The sequence below is a fragment of the Lacerta agilis genome, chromosome 6 (assembly GCF_009819535.1).
Source record: "Lacerta agilis isolate rLacAgi1 chromosome 6, rLacAgi1.pri, whole genome shotgun sequence".
Classification (NCBI taxonomy): Eukaryota; Metazoa; Chordata; class Lepidosauria; order Squamata; family Lacertidae; genus Lacerta; species Lacerta agilis.
In genome coordinates this window covers 74,364,417-74,386,160 of record NC_046317.1, presented here as the reverse complement: position 1 = coordinate 74,386,160, position 21,744 = coordinate 74,364,417, and the positions used below count along the sequence as shown (strand labels likewise).

The following is a 21,744-nucleotide window of genomic DNA, read 5'->3' as shown; positions in this document are numbered from 1 at the left end:
TAGCAGTATATCAATTGCTGAAATAAATAAACTAATAAATTAATGAGTATGAAAAATAAAAGATTGGCTGTGATGCAAAGTGTCTTTATTACAAGCACAGAGAGCAACTGCTTCTGAGATGGAGTGTGACCAAGGGCAGATACCCAAACCCTTTGTTCAGTAGAGCCCACTGTAGTCAGGTGTACATCATTTCTGCCATGTGGGACATTTTCTTAGGGATATACAGGAAATACTCCATGTACCCTGAAAGATCTTCAATAGTCACATCATCCACATGAGCCCTGGCTTGCTCAGAGCAAGACCTGAGAGAGCTGGAGGGAGTTCTTGATGGCAAAGGTTGGGAACTGTCCTGCATATGTTGTGGTCTTTTAGGTGCAGACTGGGGAGAATTTTGTGGGCCAGAAAACATGTACACTTTCATGTCCTGCCATCGCTTACATTGGCAGGCCCTGTCTACACACGCACAGAGTTTCCCTTTATTTTGCTCAGACACAGATTGGAAATCAGAAAGATCTGTGGCCTTTAGAACTGCTGAAGTAGGAAAAACACCACTTTCAAGTTTGTTCTTAGGCATTTCAACCATGGATGCCACAGAATGCTGAGCACCCTTTTGTTTCTCGCCAACATCATTGAGGGAGTGACTGGCCTGTTCATTCTTAGAGAACTCCTTTGGGGTTGACACATCCGGGTCACTGCTGCTTTCAGAAGTGTCAGCTGGGTTCTTGTGCACTGGCTGGTTACAAGGCAGCATTTTCTTGGTATAATGGATAAACTTAGGAGGATGGAGTACTGGAGACTTAGACCGCCGCCGACGCTGTGTTCTCACTGTTCCTCTCAAAGGTTTCCTCAAACACCTAGAAGGTGAAAATGCAAAAGTTAATACAGCATAAATAATCATCCTGCTCTGTCTAGTCACTCTATGCTGCAATTTACAAAGAAGTGATAGCGTTTAACAACTTTTCAACTTTCCTATATAGATCACATGGAATGTGATCCAGAACCATGTGCAAATAATGTCATCAAACACCTAAACAGCAGGATGAGGGGGTCATCATGCTACAGCATACATATAGTTTTAATACCTACCTAGAACTATTCTAAGACAGGTAAGAAAACTCAGCTGCATGTTAGTCCTAGTACAGTATAGCTGTGGGCCTAAGAAGAGCCCCTATCATCGCACTTAATGCATTTAAGAGTGGGATCCAATGCAGTGCCAAGGCATTTGTTCATCAGTGCAAGGATTTGTCTTGTTTCTTTTGAAGAATTGGTGGGAGGCATACATTTTACACATAAATATATATCCTCCTATAATCTGAATGCAACATGGGATGTTTCTGCAGCTCCCCTTCCAATCCCATTGAGGCAATAATGTGTTGTGTAAGTAGCAGTGCCCTGATTTGGAAGAAGACACCACCCTGCTAACAGCAACTTTTCTGCCCTTTTTGCCAATGGACATGTAAAAACCAGTTATCTGTTTTTACAATTACGGGAAGGGCTAGAGATTATCTGAACAATAAGACAGTGACAGCTTGCCCTGCCCTCCTTCTGGGGAACAGGAACATGCCTCAGCTGCAGTGGTCAAGTGTGCTACTACTTGATGAAACCTCTTTCACATCTCTTCTTTGCTCCCAAGTCGTCATCTTCATGCTCCAGCCACTTGATATTTATAAGCAGATCCAGGAGGCTGTGTTCAGCAGAACACTTTAGCATTTCCATGTTTGGTGTAGTTCCGTTAATCAGAACCAGTTCATCTTACCAATGCCAGCTCTCTTTAGATGCACACACAGACTTCACCTTGGTTTCATCTGTAGTTTTTACAAGTGCTCTTGGAGGCACCCCCTCATTTACAGGAAGAGAAGCAGTGGATCTAAAAACAGGAAAAATAAGGCTGTCATAAGATTGTTCTATTTCCCTCAATAGAGCTTAATTTCTGTTAAAAGTTCTGACCTTGTCTTTCATTGCTCCTTGGCTAACTTATGAGGGCATTCCAATACCCACACTAAATCATCAATATATTACCCACACTTGGCTCATTTTTGTATTTTGGCCAGCATGCTAGTTTGGACAAGAACAACCTGACCAACAGTGTAAAGCCAGGATGCAAAGGGAAGCAGTTCTGTAATATAAGGTGCCCTACAGATGTTTTTAAACCACAACTCCCATCATCCCTGACCAGCCTTGCTGGCTGAGGCTGATGGAATTCCAACAGCATCTGGAGGACACCATATTGCCTATCCCTGCCATAACATCTGAAGTAAATTCCTCCAATCATGTGTGGTCCAGAGGGGTCATTCCCTGAATAGGCAGAAGGAGCAGTCAAGTGTGTCTAGATAGCCATTCCCTGAGAAAGCATGGTGCCAACCTGCATACCCCATTACACTTTCCTGCAGCTGCACTTAGAAGGCAAAAACTGCTGGCCTAACCAAGTAAACCTTTCTAAGCTTCCCAGGGATTTACCCAATCACTGTACTCAAAGGAAGCAAAAGAGATCATGCAGCAGAGGGGTAATTACTTAACCAACTGAAAAGTTTTTGGTGGTATTAAAAAACTGCAGTTCTAAGCTCTATCATAAATTCCATCAAGACGCTATTCACAAAGACTCTTCAGTACTCCCTATTTCACTATGCTTTGTCATGCTTCTTCAGTAATTTCATGGTTCACCCCAACTGCCCTCATCATATTCCATTTCTACAAATCATCCAAACACCATGGAAAAGCTAGGGATGGACAATAGTTTTATCACACAGTTGTAAAACCTAAACCAGGTCAATTAAGATAAAACTGTCTCATGAAAGCCACTAACCTCCTCCAATGAGGTGTGTATTACAAACTAAAAATTGGTGATATTACTACCAGTGAGTACTGTTTACAGTTGATGTGTATACAGTAAATGGGACTGCCCTGTATGCTCCCTATGTCACTTGTGATTGTAAGTTGCTTTGAGTTATTTTTAGGAGTAAAGCAGATAATGATAATAATCAGCTATATTCACACATAATGCTAAGCCATGGTTTGTTTTAAGCATTGTTTGTTCAACAAACCACAAATCAACTCTCAGAAGAACAAACAGGCTACAACTTGTTACTTGAGAGCTTGGATTGTTGTCCAGCAGCTCTTTGTCCTGTGCTCTGTAGCTTCATGAGAGTCTGGGGCAGGATGGGCAAACCAATGGTTAAACAAGGCTATTGGGCTTGGACATAAGCTAGACTACAGTTAAAAACAAGATTACACTTTGGCTCAACAAACCATGGCTTGGTGTTATGTGCTAACTAGACCAATATCAAAATTCACTCAAAAAACCATGGCAGCAATAAATTTTTTTGAAAAAACTTCAATCACAAAGCCATTTCATTTTCCACATTGTGCAGCCACGTTTTGTTCTTAATACTTAAAATTGCATTAACTTACCCTTCTGAGTCTACTCTTAGCTTTTTGAAAGCTGCCTGGAGATTCTCTTCTATCTCCAACATTGTCAGAGAACGACCCACTGCTTCCTCTCTGCAAGCTAAAGAAAAGAAGAAAAATAAGCATGTGAGAATAAAATGGAGGCAAGTAATGTTGTACAGAAATTCATACCAGATTTGACTAGTGAAAGTGATCCCAGCTCCATAGTATCATCAGGAAATACAACAAGACATAAATAGCAATTTAACAGCATCTTCGCACAAAGCACTCAAATCCTGTTGGAGAAGTCAAAGTTGTCAGAAGGCTTACACACCAATCTACTACACTGACCAACAGTTAAGTTCTGGTTGCTGGAAAAAATGACACCTCAAAGGATCACTTCATACATTACTTGTAAGGCTGCTTCACCATTCCTACAGGAAAGGCAATTATGTGTAGGAATTAACATGTTATGCATATATAGGCCATATGATACAATAATCCTACAAATGTTTAATTTGCTAATTCCTATCCAGGTATTGTCTCATTCTGGAATTTTGTGGTATAAGAAGTTAATGCATAGAATGTTCAGTTGTGTGGACACTTCTGTAGCTTGGGGGAGGAGAGACTTAATACAGAAAAGAGCCTTGAGACTCCATTTCAGGCATAGGCAAACTCTGCCTTCCAGATGTTTTGGGACTACAACTCCCATTATCCCATTATCCCTAGCTAACAGGACCAGTGGTGAGGGATGATGGGAGTTGTAGTCCCAAAAATCTGGAAGGCTGAGTTTGCCTATGCCTGAAATGGAGTCTCAAGGCTCTTTTCTGTATTAAGTCTCTCCTCCCCCAAGCTACAGAAGTGTCCACACAACTGAACATTCTAGTCCTAGTCCTATGTACATTTATTAAGGAGTCCCACTGAATTCAGAGCTTTCCTTGCAAGCCTGTGGAGGCAGAGCTGCTTTGCAGTCAGTTTGGCTTGTGATCTCCATCTGATTGAAGCCCAGAGCAAGAAGCTGTTCTCCATTTTGTGGGAATCTTGAACACACACATGACAACATTGTTGGTATTCTTTGAACGCCTCCTGACAGAAAAGGCCATCATTATCCTTATCAGTTTTCCCAAGCACCATTTTGAGGAACAGTTTTTTTTTTTTTAAGGATAAGGTAGTTCAGAAAAGCAAAGCTATTGTTGTTGTTCAGTCGTGTCTGACTTGTTGTGACCCCATGGACCAGAGCATGCCAGGCACGCCTATCTTTCACTGCCTCCCACAGTTTGGCCAAACCCATGCTAGTGCTTCGAGAACACTGTCTAACCATCTCATCCTCTGTCGTCCCCTTCTCCTTGTGCCCTCCATCTTTCCCAACACCAGGGACTTTTCTAGGGAGTCTTCTCTTCTCATGAGGTGGCGAAAGTACTGGAGCCTCAACTTCAGGATCTGTCCTTCCAGTGAGCACTCAGGGCTGATTTCTTTAAGAATGGATAAGTTTGATCTTTTTGCAGTCCATGGGACTCTCAAGAGTCTCCTCCAGCACCATAATTCAAAAGCATCCATTCTTCGGCAATCAGTCTTCTTTATGGTCCAGCTCTCACTTCCATACATTACTACTGGGAAAACTATAGCTTTAACGGACCTTTGTCGGCAAGGTGATGTCTCTGCTTTTTAAGATGCTGTCTAGGTTTGTCATTGCTTTCCTCCCAAGAAGCAGGAGTCTTTTAATTTTGTGACTGCTGTCACCATCTGCAGTGATCATGGAGCCCAAGAAAGTAAAATCTCTCACTGCCTCCATTTCTTCCCCTTGTATTTGCCAGGAGGTGATGGGACCAGTGGCCATGATCTTAGTTTTTTTTATGTTGAGCTTCAGACCATATTTTGCGCTCTCCTCTTTCACCCTCATTAAAAGGTTCTTTAATTCCTCCTCACTTTCTGCCAAACTATACAAATACCTTATTATGAAGCAAAATTATTCATTTGGTGATCCTTTATCGAGATATGAACATCTGTCACAGGTCCTGTGTGGTAGCATTCATCCCCTTCATTAAACAAAAATATAAACTAAGAAGTATGTTTCTTTCTTGCAGTGTTGATTACCATAAATATTCCAATCTTCTACTGAGCTTAGTGCTTATTTCTGAAGTTTTGCAGACTACATATGGTCAGATCTCCTAGTGGTCCAATTCAAACCTAACAGTAAAAGCCTATTTAAATACTACACAAATCTCAGACTGAAATGTTTACCTGTCTTCGTTCAATGTATGCCAGGAAAAGGCAGGAAGCACATGCTTCCTGGTTTAAAACTAACTGCAGTCTGCAATTTTATCAAAACAAGGAACTTAAGTTAATCAAACTATTATTTATTGGAACAAGGTAGAATCAGCAACTAGAATGATCTTGGCTTACTTCAATAAGCCATAGTTTAAACCAGCCACAGATTGTCTTTATCAGAGATTATGACAAACCGCAGCTGGTTTTTTAAACTCAGAAGTGGAAGCTTCAAATCTGTTCCTCACAGCTGCACCAGAAGGATCGGGTGTCAGGTCACAAGGAAGGGAAGCTCCAAACCTGAGACCTGCCTTACTCCTTCACAGTGCTGAACTATATTATGTTGCTATATCTAAATCAAACCTTTTCTTAGGTTAGAAGCAGCCATAGAGAGGGATTTAGATTGGGCTTCAATGCTAGGGGTGGGTTTTTTTTTTAATTAAAAAAATACAAACATTTCTTCCTATCATTTTTCCCCAACTTAAATCACCCACCCACCCAACTCAACCCAACCCACCAAGTTGCTATTAGCACCAAAAGAGAATAGACAATCCAAGGCTCTCCACAAAGCTGTTTTTAGCACCACAGACAAGACACTGGGATGCAGGACATCATATCTTGTATCGATCTGGCGTTATCACTTCTTGCAACAACCCAGCTCTGTGTATGTTTACTGTGAAGCAAATCTCACTAAATTTAACGAGGCTTCTTCAAAATAAGCACGCATACATCTGCAGCCAGCATTGTTGGAAATGGTTGCAATTCCATTTCCTTCTAGTGACTGCACAGCTACGTTCATATTCCCTTCTAGTTTGTCAATATTTTCCAAACAACTGGTGCATATTGATACTACTTTAGAAATACTATATTACTATACAGGTAGTAAAGACAATTCTGTTTACAGGAGAGATTCAAAGAAGACATGTATGTAAGACCTTCTTAAGCCAATGAGTTTGATTATTAACTCTAAATCTCACCGAGGTGGTAAAACTTCTTAGACAGTAGGCCGAGACACACATGATGAAATGCTAACTCATACAGTCCAGTTGATATGGAAAACTAGATATCAGAGAGTGGGTTCCTTAAGCCTACCAGTAGCAAACATTAGTCATTTGATCCCTCATTTGCAGTGTACAGATCCAGAATATGGTTATTCTCTCAGTGAAAACGAAACTTTAATTTCCAGTAAAAAAAATAACCAAAATATGACTAACTTAGAGTCACTGAAACTCAGTGTCTTATATTGAGACCCTATGCATGATTACCTTTTATATGAATAGCCATGCATAGGGCGTGATCCAATGTAGCATGTGCAAAAGGGCTTCTCCTTGTTCTCCTCTTCCCTGCAGCCTTCCAAACCTGCTCCACAGAGCTGCGGAACCTCTGGAGATTTTGGCAGCACGCAGGGAGAGAAGAAAGCTACCTTGTTGTGTAAGTGGATTTCCATTGCATTAGGTAGACATCACTGGATGTCTCCCATAGAAACTAAAAACAAGGTGGTATAAAGATAATCTACGGAACTGACCATAGATATCAGCAGTAATTGTTCCATGCAGAAGGCACACAAAAACTATTTTTAAAAATTACTAAAATGAATATTAGGTTGACACACCTAAGCTACCTACATATGCTCTAAAAAGAAAATGCTGGGGTGTTCAAAGTTTGCAGCCCTCACATTGGTTGAAAAAACTAAGATAAAGGCAACAAAATGAAAGTGGCAGAAAAATGCTCACTTGGACAGAACTCCCTCCCTGCTCCACTCAGCTGATGTTTGTTTGCTCTGAAATGATTTCATTCAGACATGTGTCTTAGCTACTTGCTTGACAGGTGCCATTGTGACACATCTAGAAGGATGGAAGTGTGTCACAATGTATTTGATGTACGTATTAAGTGTTGACTCAGGCAACAAGGAAGACACAAAAGGAAGTGATGAACTACAAGACTGCTTTCTGAATTCCTATCTGCCACACAGATGGATTACAAAGGTACATAAAACAGCTTGTCTTTCGCAGAAAACTTAACTGAATACTGGATCCTCTGAAAGCCTGAGGCAAGCTCTCACTTTTTATTATTCATAAGTGTATATACTTTGTGCAAATCATGGTTAGTAGCAGTAATAGTACTTTATGAAGCGCCTCAAAAATTAGGTACTGTACTGTTAAAATGAGAACAAATTCTGTGTATGGGGTTACAATAAAAAATAATTATGGATGAAGGAAAGGGAGAGACAGAAATTAGAAGTTAAAAGTTAATAATATACCTACTTCCAGATAATTTGAACTAAACCCTCACACAATGGGCTGATGTGACACCATGAGCAAGCTCTGGACTTTCATCCTAGTTGAACTGTGATTTAGTGACAACTATGGTTTGTTTCACCAGCAGTGTTATAAACTGAGATATAAACACTAGGAGCCACTATGGCTCCTGAAACCTAGGTTACAGAAACAAAAGCAGAATGGCTAGTCACCATTTTTACCCAATGCAGCAGCACTTTCCATTTATTTTTCCAAAACAGTTCTTAATTGGACACCACAAACTAAACAGTGCTCAGCCTCAGCAATAGTGGCCAACCATAAGTATTTCTAAATTCTGTTATGTTTGTTTGTTTGTATGTATGTATGCATGTGTGTGTATCTCTTAGCCCAAAATGTTATGCTGCAGCTTCAGCAAGTACTGCAGTCAGTTAAATATGTCTATTATATCAAAATTCTTGGAAGAACAGGCCTAACAGCGCAATCCTAACCATTTCTACACAGAAATAGATACTACTGAATTCAAAAGGGCTGAATTCCCAGGCCAATGGGATTGGGATTGAAACCTAATTCATTATTTTTAAGCAGTACCTCTTCATTTACAAGATAACATTTTTTGCTGGACTGCCTGTACAGCTGTTAGGGCTGGGCAATATAAACCTTTCAACATCGCAATGTATCACCAGCTAAACATCACAATATAGTGTGATACATCATTATGTTGAAAAGGAAGAAGCACATTCAACCCCAATCTTTGCTAACAATTGTTAGGTGTGTTTTGACAGTGGTTAGGGGAAGATCCCGTGTAAAAAGCCAGTCATGTTTTTGCATCAAGGTTGCACTAAAAAGCCTCAGATCTAAGAAAAGCATACAGGATCAGGCCAACAGCCTATCTGGTTCAGCATCCTGTTCACATAGTGGCCAACCAGATACCTGTGGGAAACCCACAAACAAGACCTAAGCACAAGAGCACTCTTCAGCAACTGTGTTTTTTACCATTCCATCTGTGAGAACAGATGGAATCTGAATCTGATAGTTGTTTGAGGGATATTGTCTGCAAAAATCATGTGAAATCAAAATTATTCATTTTGTATTTGATAGATATGACTTTTACCCAGACCCATAAAGTGTGGAAAATGTATATGGCTATAGCTGGACACACAGATAAAAAAAACTAGGGTAGGTGGGAGAAGATGTAGTTTCTAGCAAGTTAACATGTGGTCTGATACTTAAGAGAACCATGATGTAACTGTGTATGATTTTTGCTGCAGAAAGGTTGATTTCCTAATCAAAGAAATGTTTGACTTAAAAAAAAAGACACTTCCCACATTGTAACAAAAACTTTGCTTATTCTAATTGCTTTTCTCTGCATTACCACTGCCTGATACATTCAGCTATCTTTTTCCTAATGTTTTCAAAAACAGAAAGCCAAACAATCACACTCAGACCCAACAGACACAAGTTATCATGTTCTGGCTCACAGGCCAAACTGGGCCTGACAGGACCCCTCAACTGGCCAAGGTCATTTCAGCCCAGCCATGCCCACCTGCCCTAACAGGCAAGGGGCAGGTAAAACCTGGCTCAGCCTAAAAAGGTTTGCAGGCACCACCAGCCAGCTGACTGATGGTGCCTGAAAAGCTCTGTGCAAAGCATTCCAAAAGATAGCCCTTTTGAAGGGTGTCAGCAATACTCCACGAAGCCCTTATCAAGTTAGTGCTTTAAAGTAGGCTTTTAAAAGTCACCTGCTATCAACTGACTGATAGGTTGGGGGCTCCATCCACCTGTCAAACTTGGCCCACAGCAGGTGGAGATAACCATCTGGCTACTTGGGCCAATTTCTGTAATAACAGAATGAAGACCAAGCGAAGCCCAACCTTTAATTGAGACAAACCACTAAGAATATCCTAGACCAGGAATGTTCAACGCGTTGGTTGATCGCAGGGCTGTGCGCACCTGCCCCCTTAGGGGAAGCAGCCATTGCCTGCCTGCTCACCCTGCCACCCACCCTGGTCTGATCCCTGCCCCTACAGGGGAAGCAGCCAGCGCCCGAATGCCCTCCCACCCACCCTTTACCCGTCCCTGCCCCCTCAGGGGAAGCAGCCAGCACCCACCCTGCACCCATCCCTGGGTGGTAGATCACTGCCAGTTTTTATATTGGATTGTAGATCAAAGCCGACTTTAAGTTGGACATGACTGTCCTAGACAAAGCAGGTTAACACCTCCTAATCTTAGTTTCACAATTACTCTGAATGCTTATACTGCACCAAGAACAAGGAGTAACTGTGCTAGCCTGTTGCAGCCCCCAAACATCGAAGACCCTTGTGGCTACTTAAGGAGGCATGAGTTTTGGCCATAAAAGCTATTTGTCAGATTAGATCTGTGGCAAACATTTTAAAAAATGCCACAGTGAGAATGTCAGTCATTAATAGCCAACAAAATTTTAAAGCGAGAAGCTGGTCTCACAGAAGATCTCAGTCCACTCAATCTGCCTGTCCCCCATTCGCTGGTAGACCAACATAGCTAACAGAAGTACCCATGGAACTTCAAAGCAGTTTAGAAAAAAAAGATAAAACTTTTTTTTTTTTTTAATGACAACCATAATTTTGAAACGTCGAATTCTTCTTACAGATCCGGGCGCGGGTATCATGTGGCACCTGTAAACGTGCACATTACTGTCAATACTTCGGTGTCTTTGGAGCACCTCAGTGTGAGCTGGAAGCTCAACAGTCTTTTAAGGTTCTGCGTTTTAAGGTTTCTGCGATGACGGTTCTTACTCTTAACGCGCTACTTATGAGCGCTAAGCGGCATATTAACATTCCCGAAACCGCAACCACGTAGGGAAAGCTTTGCCAGTGGAGCTTCGTTCTGCCTGCTCTTATCTGTAAGGAGCGGCGGCGAAGCTAGACTAGGGAGGCAAGGCGGTCGAAGAGCCCCGTCTAGGCCTCCGGGGCCACGGAAAAGTCGTCGCCGAGCACCTGGCGCAGTGACTCAGCAAAAAAACAGCCGCCCACGGCAGAAAGGACCCGGCGCCGCGGAGTTGGAGCTTCGCTTTCCCTGAGGAGAGAAGGGAGGGAGAGAAGGCGGCCGGAAAGGACCATACTTACTCGGCAGACAAGGAAACGCGGAGGCCCCACCACCACCGCTCCCCGCAACAGAACTTCGGGCGATTTGTTTCCCGCGCGGCGAGCGCTGCCGCTTTTCCTGAGGGCGCGAGTGACCCGGATGCAGACGCGCCTTCCTTTAGGAACCAGTGAGGGCGCTAGAAAGCAAACTCGGACCTGGCAGCAGCGTTGCGCATGCGCCGCGTCGCCGAGCGCGTCCACGGTTACACAAGGGAAGGCGCCGGAATGCCCACCAGGACTGCTGCAAAACGCGCGGGAAAGCACCGCGCCTGCTGGGCGCATGCGCCCGCAGTGTCATCACTTCCTGTTGATTTTTTGTTCACTTCCGGCAGTGGCTCCCTTGGCTGATCGGGTGAGTGGGTACCTGAAAGCGGGGAGGGGAAGCGTCCAGGGAAACAGGTTCGCGTCGCTTCAGGCATTTCTAGGAGCCTGAGGGGGAAGAGGCTGTTGGGCGGAAGGGCTTCTTCTTCGACGGGATCTACTCTGGCGGGTCTCAACCGTCCCTTGTCGGTCTCCTGAGCCTTTCGCCTCAGAGCCGAGCCGCCTTCACGGGAGCCGAACGGGCGACGGACGGAGGGAGGGCATTCCGGAGGGAGGGCATCCCGACCGACCTCCACTACCGTCCACTGTGCCTGTTCTCTTATTCCCCTCAGTAGCTCTTCATGTCCACAGAATTCGTACTTAAAGCCTAGATCTGCTCTTTTAGCTGCTCATCTGGTTTAAAACAAGTAAAGGGGCGTTTCGGGGATGGAGGGGGGGGAACATAGTGACGGTTGCCTGCCTCATCTTTTTGCTAGATCTAAAGTGTTGTTGTTGTTCAGTCGTTCAGTCGTGTCCGACTCTTCGTGACCCCATGGACCAGATCTAAAGTACTTTGCTGATTTATCCTGACGTTTTGAAAAGCTCTCTTATTTTAAGCACCTGTATATCCTCCCCTCCTTTTTTTTAGGTACTGTATACCCCAAGTAGTTTACAAAGTTCTATAAAATAATATCCTCTCAGTAAAGAAGAAGAATGCAGTGCTGCAGAAGAGGTTTTAAGAGGGTGCTAGGCAAATTTCCCTGGGGAGTGTGTTGTAAAAGCGGGGCGCCCGAAGAGAAAAAGGTCCTGTCCTGGGTTACCACCCTTCACTTTAGAAGTCTTGCAGGATTTGGCCTACAGCTTTATTTCATTTTTATGCTGCCCTTTGGTTGAGGGTCATTATAAGTTGTTTTTTCCCCAACCCACGCCCAACGAATTTAGTTCCTTGTGGAGTTAGTTGGACTGAGAGAGAGAGAGTAACTGGCTCATGGCAGAGTGTGGATTTGAACCTGGATCTTCCATAACTTAGTCTGGTACTCCTAACAACTACTCTGTGCTGGTAAGAATTTGGTGGTACTTATTTCTGAGTATGCATGCAAAGACCACGCTGCTAGGCTTCCAGTTAATCCTAAATCTGAATCCCTAAATTGTGATGACTCCAGGGGAAAAACATGTTTTTATAGCATGTGAATTTTATAGTATGTTTATCCACAGTACTTAGTTAATTGGGGACCACTGCTCTAGCAAACATTGCAAGGCAGCAGGTTAAAAAAGGCCTGAAACCTTTGTTACGGCATGTTACGTGCTAGCTTTCCGTAGACTGATGCCCTCTTGGCATTGTTGTTTTTTACCACATCCCTCAGCATCCCTGACAAGTGGCCAAACTGAGGGGCCGAAGAAGGTTGTAGTTCAAAGCACTTGGAGGGCATCAGGTTATGAGGAGTTGGCACATAACATGCCATAACAAAGGTATAAATCTTTAAGTACTATAAGACTGTTGTTTTGCTGAAACAGATTTACCCAGTTCCACTCAAAAATAAAGTTTAAAAATTAAAAGTTTGTAATCTAAGTTTTGTTCCCGAAGTGACTAGCATGAGTTTGGCCAAACTGCGGGAGGCAGTAAAAGATAGGCGTGCCTGGCGTGCGCTGGTCCATGGGGTCACGAAGAGTCGGACACGACTGAATGACAACAAATCTAAGTTTATTCCCTACTTAAAGAGTTTTGTCTTCCCCTTCCTTTTTATAAGAGATTGATAAATGAAATCCATGAAGATCAAAATATTTGTAACTGTTTTATGCAAAAGGATTTGGAGGTAGGGGAGCAGAAACGATGACTGTATCCCTGCAGGTGAGGAGCAGTGCTTTTTCTGGTGGTACATGCCAGTATGCCATATGGCACCTCTTTTTTTGCCCTGCTTTGTCCAAGAAGTATGCAGTGTTTGGCATACTAAGCACTTGAATGTTAGGGTAGTTTGTCCATCAGCATGAAGCAGAGTGGAGTCTGGCATACACTGTCGCTGCAGGTTGACAATGAGAAGCAGCAGAACTCATCCCCACAAGTTTATAAACAACTACTATAAACTTATAAAGAAGTAATAAACCACCAATAAAAGTAGTGCATTAAATTAGTCTTTCCCAACCTTGGGTCCCCAGCTGTTGTTGGGACTACAAGTCCTGTCATCCCTAGCCTTCAATACCAGTGGTCAGAGATGATGGGAGTTGTTCCTGTTTGCATCCGTCTGTCATGGGAGACACTGAAGGGATGCCCCTTTGGGGATGAAGTCAAACTTTTGGAAGGTTGCAGCACTTGCTGTGGTTGTAGAGAACAATACGGGAGACATGTTTTGTTGCACTTGGGGAAGATGAAGGTGCCGGTTGTGCTGCTGTAGATGTACCATGGTGTTTCTTTTCTCTGTGCTCCTCCCAGTGGTCATTTCTCCTCTGGTCTCTGCTACAAATGCACAACCTGACTGCCTGTCTCCAGGCATTGCAGTCGCCTGCAAAGGATTCCCCCACAGCAGCATTGATGTTGCCAGTCTTCATGTCACGTTTCTAGACATCTTTGTTTGCAGACATCTTTGTAATGCTTAATCAGTCTGCTAAAGCGCCTAGTGCCTAAAGCCAGCGGCCCATAGAGCACATCTTTGGGGTTCCTGCTATCTTTCATTCTGTGGACATGACCAAGCCAGCATAGACATTACTCTCCAACAATATCTGGGAACACCAATAAATGCTCCACTAAACTAAAAATATTCACGGGAGGAAACATTTAATGGAAACTAATAGGAGTTCTTCATGCACGGGTTGCTAGAAATTTCTCAAGGCTCTTACATTATTGGTTCCTTGATGGGTTTTGGGAACTCTTCTAATATACAGTGGTACCGCTGGTTAAGTACTTAATTCGTTCCAGAGGTCCGTTCTTAACCTGAAACTGTTCTTAACCTGAAGCACCACTTTAGCTAATGGGACCTCCCACTGCCGCTGCGCCGCCAGAGCACGATTTCTGTTCTTATCCTGAAGCAAAGTTTTTAACCTCAAGTGTTATTTCTGGGTTAGCAGAGTCTGTAACCTGAAGCGTATGTAACCCGAGGTACCACTGTAAATGAATCGCTATATTTTCCTTCTGAAAGATAATCACTAACGTTTGCAAAACTTCTTAGTTGACAGCCTGTCTTACTGGTCCTTTAAAGATTTACACAAGTATTAAATGTTGTTTCTGTACTTGTTTGCTTACAGAAATATAATTTCAGCTTGGGTGTCCTCAGCTGCAAAATTCAAATAACTTCCTTCTACAGCAAATCATTGTTTATTTGAGCTGCTGTATATACTCTATGGCCATAAAATAAACCCATTAAGTGCATTTCAAACCCTGTGTGTTGGCTCAAAGTGCATTATGTGCCCCATGTGTTAGCTGTAAAGAGTCAGTATTCGTATGGTTTGCAGTTTCTTGAAAACTACAAGGTGCTTGCTTCAAGAAGTGTGGTGTCCATTTTTTCTCTCTCTGTGTGTGTGTGTGTGTGTGAATTTTACACCCCTGACTTCATAACAGACTTGTTAATCATGTACAACTATGTTTAGTAGGACTAGCCATTTGCTTAGAATACAGTGTGCAAATGTGCTGAGCAATCCTTGCCCAAAGGGCTTAGAACCAAAAGAAGGCAGGTAGGACGAAGGTCAGAGAAGATGACAGGGCTTGATACTATTGTCATTAATTAATTAATTTCATTTAGCTTATAAAATGCAGCATGCTTTTGTAGATTAAAGTGCTCCTTAAGTTAGCAGTGGTGTTGTATATAATAATCAGTCCTTCAAAAAGCACCAACACCCTCATCTGATGTACAGTAATTGTTTGTGTGTTCATCGCTGTGAGAAGCGGCTGCAGAAGCATTGTGTGGATGTCATTTTGCATGGGTATAAATCACTGTACTTTTATCAGAGCTTCCAATCAAGTAAGCTTTGTTCGTTCCAATTTCTATGCCGCTGAATCCCGTGATGCCTTCCATGCTGCCCTACATGACAGTCACATGCAGCCATACCAAATTACAATCGCATGAATAATACGTCCTGTGTGTTTATTTCATGCTTAGCTGGGATGGCAACTAAACAGTCAGAATGGGGAAATGCTCGTGGAAACACATTTAGTTTTGCTGGTGAATTAGACTTAAAGGATTAACTACACAATGGGAGTGGGGCTCCCTCCTAAATTTAGTCCAGTCTTGGTCTCTTTTACATTCAAATTGGGGTACTGCAATGCCCTCTATGTGGGGCTTTGCTTAAATACAACTTGGAGCTTCATTAAGTGGTTTGCTAGAATCCTCAGCATTTTTCAAGTGGTCTGTTCTGGGGAACACTTGGGAACAACTGGACTCTCTACCCATATGAACGTACGAGGTCTTCATCTTAGGCCCTGGCTTTTTAGTCACCCTCCATGTATCACAGCTTCAGATCTGGGCCATGGTGTCCTCAAAATCAATATCAGCAAAATTCACTTAAGGGTGTTTTTGATTTGGTTAGGGCATTCTGGTGAGTATTTTCAATTGTCTCCTTGTACTGAGCAATATAGAGTCCCCTGTTTCCCCCCCCCCCAATATATGTGAGTAGTGCCCATCTGACCTGTGAAAAATCTTTCTGCTTAGCAGCTTCCATCTTTCCAGCTTTTGAAGCACCTGTTTTTTCAGCCCCGGTTCTAATCATAAATAGATTGCCTTGAATGTTGGCTTGTATGATAAATATTTTATTAATCTATTAAATAGATCCTCTCTCCAGTGCGATTAATTTGTGGCTAAAGATTGGTTGGGGAAAGGGGGGGGGGATATTGTCTGTTGATTCTAGCCTGTCCTTAGTGCTGTGTAGAAAAACTGAGTTGCAGCTAATGCTGGTCCTACTCAAGGTAGATTCATTTAAATTAATGGACATGGGTCTACTCTAAGTAGAATTTGGTTTGCTACAATCTAGCTTTATGCAAAGGGAGAAATCCTTTAGGCTGCAATACTAATTCAAATCCCACTTATTTGCGTGTAGGCCCTGTTGTTGTTAATTCACTTTAATTGTCCCTTTACATCAGGCAACTCTTTACTTAATATTCGCATAGTGCATTCCACTATTCTCTGTTGGAAATCAATCTGTGTTGCAAAAGGTTTCAAAGTAAAGCAGAAAATGTGTGCCTTGGTTGTCCTGGGTTTCCAGTAGAAATTGCCCATGGAATCCTTTTATCAAATAACTAGGAGGCTGCTGTTTTAAAGGTGGCATTTCACATGAACTATCGATGTGAGTCAAAATGTGGTCTGAATGGTGGGTGATGGTGAATGAAGCAATATATTTAATTTCATTTGTGTAGAGTTTTACTATATGCTTACTACACTTGGTGTTCTCCACATCAACACAAATTTAATTGATTTATTTTTTGTTAGTATTCATTATATGGCAGGCCCAATAACATTCTAACATTCTGCAAATGGACTCAGAAACTAAAGAAGGAGAGGAAGAGAGCCTGCAAACAGCTTTCAAAAAGCTGAGAGTGGATCCAACTGGGTAGGTAACAGCAGTCCTATTTACTCTTCCTGTGTATTTGGCAATTTTAGCACTGTATTACTGTCCTTCCATTATTATAGACTTGAGACTGAAGAAAGGCACCAGCATTACATTACTTCTATACATCTATGAACAAAATGGGTCTGATATTCTTATTGGTGTTTGGGCTGTTATACCTGTAGAATAGCTAGTATTGTGGCTACTTCTTTGTTTGCAAGGAGAATTGTATGCCAGGCAGTGTTAGAAATTCCCCAGGGACATTTTGTGACTGGCTCAGGTGCAGTTGCGGCTATGTGGAGATTTATTGTATTTTTATCCCACCTTTTTCTCCAAGGAGTACATGGTTCACTCCCCTCCTCATTTAATCCCTACAATGACCCTGTGAGGTAGGTTAAGAGGCTGTGACTGGCCCAAGGTCACCCTCAATGAGTTCAAATCCCCACTCAATTTGAACCCTGATCTCCCAGGCAGTGAAGCCACCCACTTGTCAGTCACATAACATCACAATGATGTCACCTGCAAGGTGCTGCCAAAAGGGAATCTCTCTTCCTTCACTTTAGCAGAAGAGTCTGATCCTGACTTAGGGAGGTCTATGTGTATTGGGATTCTCCACTTGAAAGGGATGGATTTTCACTCATCATTTTAGCAGTGGATCCAGGTTTGCATGGAATCCCCTGCCAAAATGATGGTCTAGCAGGAGATTTTAGCAGGGAACAGATCCACACAGTCAAACTGAGCAGGATTTAACCCCTGCTTATCAGCTGTTGAGTGGGGGTTAAATCCTGCTGGGATCAGGTACCCACAGCAATGCAGAACTGAACCCCAGCCTCCTGTCAGCTGGTTGACAAATGGGTGTGGCTTGGAGAAAATGGCCTTGCGAACCAAATTTGTGGACCAGTATTGGCCTGCAGGCCACAGATTCCCCACTCAGGGTCTACACTGACTGACAGCAGCTATCCTGACTTTAGGGCAGGGATCTTTTCCAGCCCTACTTAGAGATGTCAGGGGTTTAACCCAGGACCTTTTGCATAGAATACCACTGAGCGGCAGCCTTTTCCTTTATCTATTTGTCTGTAGATAAGCAAGAAAATGGTGGGGCGATATTCCACTTTGATTGCTAATATAGGTGGATAATCCTAAGGGGGACACCATATGGGAATCAGCCTGTAGATATTTTGCGTTAGAATCATACTTTAATATGTCATTTGCCCCTTAAATCAGAACTTCTACATCTGTGAGTGACAGCATGGGATTGAGAGCTCCAGTCAGAGCTGCTGTTGATGGAGGCAGGCATCAAACCGTCTGTTCAAGAGAGAACTGGCATGGGTAAGACACTTCACTAGTAACTATGTTCAACACCTTTGAGTTAAACCCTTCTTTTATCTCCTAGTATTTGGCTATAATGGATGTTTAGCCAATAGGGTAAAGCCTACTCTACTCCATTTCTCTTGTCCTCTGTGGCTGTCTTCCTCTAATGTTTAGTTTGATGATAAGTTTAGCTTATACATGACAGGAAGAAATGCCAAGGTTTGCAGTTAAGGCTGATAAAGATCATGCAGTTTCTGATTAGGTTACAGTTGCATCACATTCTTCTTCTAATAATAAACCTTTATTGTCACGACACCACCTGTGTGCAGTGAAATTAAATGAGCCCCCCCCCCATGCACTCAGTCTTGTTCGCACTCTTGTCTGAAGTCAATTGCATCACTATTTTTTTCCCCATTCAGCACCTCAACAGCCCACGGATAAAAACTGTTCTGGATTTGATATATATCAGGGGGGAATTATCAGGAGAAACCATGAGATGCAGCTGTTTCTTCCACAGAACTGCAGCAAATAATTTTAATAGACAACACTACCTTATTTTGGAGTGTATTTTGTTCCAGAGTCAGTTTCTGCTAACATTGCTGCTCTCTACTCCAGGTGTGCAAGGAAACCCTTGAGAGGGGCGACGAGGCCGCAGCGCCGCAGGCGTTCTAAATCTCCTGTCCTGCATCCTCCCAAGTTTACATATTGCAGCATGAAGGCATCTTCTGCAAGTAACCAACTGAAGCACAAAAGCCAGATGGATTCTTCAAAGCACAAAATCATTCCAGACCCCGGTGTTACAGAAGAGCCATACTTGGGAGGAAAGAGATGTCCCCTTTTCGATAGCAGCAACTGCAGGAGGGCCAGAGCAGAACAGCGGAGCACTTTCTCAAGGGAGCAGCCCTCAGAGAATTTGCGAAAAAGTTGTCCTGCTTTTTCTTTGACCTTTGAAACCAGCCTGGATCCTAGCCAACCCTCAGATTTCCAGTCACTCTCCAAGCTGAGTTACGAGAAGCAATGCCCTTGCGTGGACAAAGAATGTCAGTGCAAACCATGGCAAGCAATAGAAGCATACTCCTTTTCTGGTTTGCGGAGTGTCCTTTCGGAATGTGAAAAGGCAGTCCTGGAAGCACATTCGCAATCTTTGCCAAACCGATCACATTCTGGGATCGGTTCATCAAGCTCTGCCCGGTCTTGTTCTGAGCAAGCTCGAGTCTTTGTGGATGATGTGACTATTGAAGATCTTTCAGGGTACATGGAGTATTACTTATATATTCCCAAGAAAATGTCCCACATGGCAGAGATGATGTACACTTGACATAAGAATCATGAGTTGGAAATTCAGTGGTGGGTAGTGAGATGCTCCCTCAGTGCCATAGCTGGAAATGTGTCCGTTGTCATTGCTGCGTGTTTGATCAAATGTTTATTTGCGCCATACAGTGTAGTTTTTTAAATAAAGTGAAAAAGAGATAATATCCTCTGGCTGAAAGGTGCATAAGATTATCTTCAAAGTTTCAAGAATGTTCTTGGGCAGAGTTTTACCCTTTATTAATTCTTTTGTTTTCAAAGTAGCCATCTTTTAAATATTGCTCTCTTTAAAATAACATTTACTGTGAATTGGATTATGTTTTAGCCAACCCATTTCAAAGGACTGAAATGCTGAACTTCATCATTGCAGTTTAAAAAAATAAATAAATAGGTAGAGCATACTTCTACACCATCTTGAACAGGAATGGTTTGGCATAAGTCAGGGATGTGTAACACTCCTCTAAGTAATTTTTGCTAGTTTGAAACTCTTCTAGATTTCCTTAAATCCTTAGATGTTTGTCCTGTGGAGGATCCCCCAAATCAGTTTTTGGTTTTGCTTTTGTCACCATTTCAGTGGCAAGTGTAGGCATAAGATTTTTCTCACACTCCCCCAATCTGTCACCCATTTCTGTTTAGCAGTCCACACCTGAAGTTTCTTCCAAGGAATTTTGAAGTGATACAAATTTTCCTTGCATAGGTCTGGAAAGTGTTTATGCACTAGTCCTTCTTCAAGCCATTGCCCCACTGTAATTTTACTTGTCAGTGCCATTTGTACTCCTTTAAAATTATTCATATACTTAATTTGTAAGTGCCAAAAGTGAAAATGCAAACAAGTTACTAATAGGGAACTCTAAGAAGACATTTTGAGCAAGGAAGCACTGGCTTTCTCCTAGTAGCCTTCTAATGGTCATGCATGAAGATAGATGCTTTTAAAATGGCTGAGAACACATGATAAGATCAATTGCACATAACACATATGCTTAATCAGTTGGCTCTTGTAAGCTATTTACAATTTGAGGTATCTGCTATGCTTTTCTATTAGCACCTTTAAAAGGAAATAAAAATTATAAATTGCAAAGTATTGTCGGGATAGCTGACTAAAGTCAAAATCCCTTGATTTTCCCCCAGTTACTTCCCACCCCATATTTTAGTAAATACAGTGGTGTCCCGCTAGACGAAAATAATTAGTTCTGCGAAAATTTTCGTCTAGCGGGTTTTTCGTCTTGCGGAGCGGCAATGACAGCCGCGCTCCGCAAAACGAAGAAAAAAAGACGAAAATTTTTCGTCTTGCGAGGCAGCCCCATAGACTTTTTTGTCTAGCGGGGCAGCCTTCCGCTAGATGAATGCCTTCGTCTAGCAAGTTTTTCGTCTAGCGAGGCATTCGTCTAGCGGGCACCACTGTACATAATGCTTTTTGCATGCTTGCCATGAATTCTTACTATTTGTTTCTCAACTAGTGTCATTTTGTTCAGCGGTAGGGAACCATGGGGCTTCCATATGCTAATGTATGTGAGAGAAAGAGGATTGAATTAACTTCTTTGATTTCTTCCTGATTAGCAAATTTCCGCTGTATTTCAGCATCTCCTACCTGCACTATAGGGGAAATATATGCTAGGATGGAAAGCAGAACCATTGCTTTGAGAGGAAACTTGACTTTGTAGCCATAGTAATCAAGCCTGTTTTACACCTAGCCAAAGTGGAAATCAAATCAAACCACTGCCAAAAGCACTGACCAGATAGCCCTTCCATTCCCATTTTTCTCGAGAGGAAGTCTGCCTTGCTATTGTATGATTAAAAGATAACCAGTGCTACTTGAAAGGAGTGTCTCAAGCACATAATCTGCTTTAGATTTATTGTCTCTTTCCTATTTTAGGACAGAAGGAGGGCAAGAAAAAAACAGTTCTGGAGCCAAGGATACAATGCAGTACGGCTAACTTCCCCTGGTTTAGTTAGGCAAGTGCTTCTCCTTGGCCCTAACTAAATATCAGAAAGAATGGAGACAAGAATACCTACAGCATTCTAGAGGAGCAATGAAGCAGTCATTCAGAATTCCACTTTCTACACTACTCAGTGTCTAATAAATAGCCACTAGATGGAGCTTTCAGAACAGTGCTTAAGATTGTTTTTCTAGTCCTGACAACAGAACTTACTCAGAATTGTAGCTCTTTGGGTTTTTTCCAGGTGACCTAAATCTAAAGCTGCACCATTTAATTAGTAGTGTTTGCATAAGAAGCTTCAAAAGAACAGTGTCCGGACACACTCTTGCAGGC

At 42.5% G+C, this 21,744-nt stretch overlaps 2 protein-coding genes across 8 annotated transcripts; one reads left to right on the top strand and one right to left on the bottom strand.

The window, feature by feature from the left end:
* Positions 1-63: 63 nt before the first annotated feature.
* LOC117048963 (oxidative stress-responsive serine-rich protein 1-like) lies at positions 64-11,109 on the bottom strand. Of its 3 annotated transcripts, none has more exons than XM_033153467.1 (4): positions 11,009-11,109; positions 3,409-3,505; positions 1,757-1,867; positions 64-854 (listed from the first exon to the last, which is right to left on the bottom strand). In XM_033153467.1, exons 2-4 carry the CDS (start codon positions 3,468-3,470, stop codon positions 176-178), a joined length of 852 nt encoding a protein of 283 aa, XP_033009358.1. In that variant the 5' UTR covers positions 3,471-3,505; positions 11,009-11,109; the 3' UTR covers positions 64-175. The 3 variants fall into 3 exon arrangements, with proteins under 3 accessions (XP_033009358.1, XP_033009357.1, XP_033009359.1); XM_033153466.1 differs by lacking the exon at positions 11,009-11,109 and adding an exon at positions 7,383-7,489; XM_033153468.1 differs by lacking the exon at positions 11,009-11,109 and adding an exon at positions 5,334-5,435.
* LOC117048962 (oxidative stress-responsive serine-rich protein 1-like) lies at positions 7,562-21,492 on the top strand. Of its 5 annotated transcripts, XM_033153465.1 has the most exons (5): positions 11,290-11,378; positions 16,738-16,858; positions 18,080-18,184; positions 18,782-19,417; positions 21,348-21,492. In XM_033153465.1, the coding sequence occupies exons 2-5, from the start codon at positions 16,782-16,784 to the stop codon at positions 21,406-21,408; spliced, it is 879 nt and encodes a 292-aa protein (XP_033009356.1). In that variant the 5' UTR covers positions 11,290-11,378; positions 16,738-16,781; the 3' UTR covers positions 21,409-21,492. The 5 variants fall into 5 exon arrangements, with proteins under 5 accessions (XP_033009353.1, XP_033009354.1, XP_033009356.1 ...); XM_033153462.1 differs by lacking the exons at positions 11,290-11,378; positions 21,348-21,492 and adding an exon at positions 7,562-7,634 and having other exon boundaries at positions 18,782-19,641; XM_033153463.1 differs by lacking the exons at positions 11,290-11,378; positions 21,348-21,492 and adding an exon at positions 7,630-7,699 and having other exon boundaries at positions 18,782-19,641.
* Positions 21,493-21,744: the final 252 nt, after the last annotated feature.

Excerpts from the sequence above, each read along its gene's own strand:
- LOC117048962 (XM_033153462.1), top strand. The coding sequence starts at position 16,782 with ATGGACTCAGAAACTAAAGAAGGAGAGGAAGAGAGCCTGCAAACAGCT. Across the intron at positions 16,859-18,079 it reads CTGAGAGTGGATCCAACTGG|AACTTCTACATCTGTGAGTG; the intron begins GTAGGTAACAGC and ends CCCTTAAATCAG. Across the intron at positions 18,185-18,781 it reads TCAAGAGAGAACTGGCATGG|GTGTGCAAGGAAACCCTTGA; the intron begins GTAAGACACTTC and ends TCTCTACTCCAG.
- LOC117048963 (XM_033153467.1), bottom strand. The coding sequence starts at position 3,470 with ATGTTGGAGATAGAAGAGAATCTCCAGGCAGCTTTCAAAAAGCTAAGA. Across the intron at positions 1,868-3,408 it reads CTAAGAGTAGACTCAGAAGG|ATCCACTGCTTCTCTTCCTG; the intron begins GTAAGTTAATGC and ends TCCTGTTTTTAG. Across the intron at positions 855-1,756 it reads TCTAAAGAGAGCTGGCATTG|GTGTTTGAGGAAACCTTTGA; the intron begins GTAAGATGAACT and ends TTCACCTTCTAG.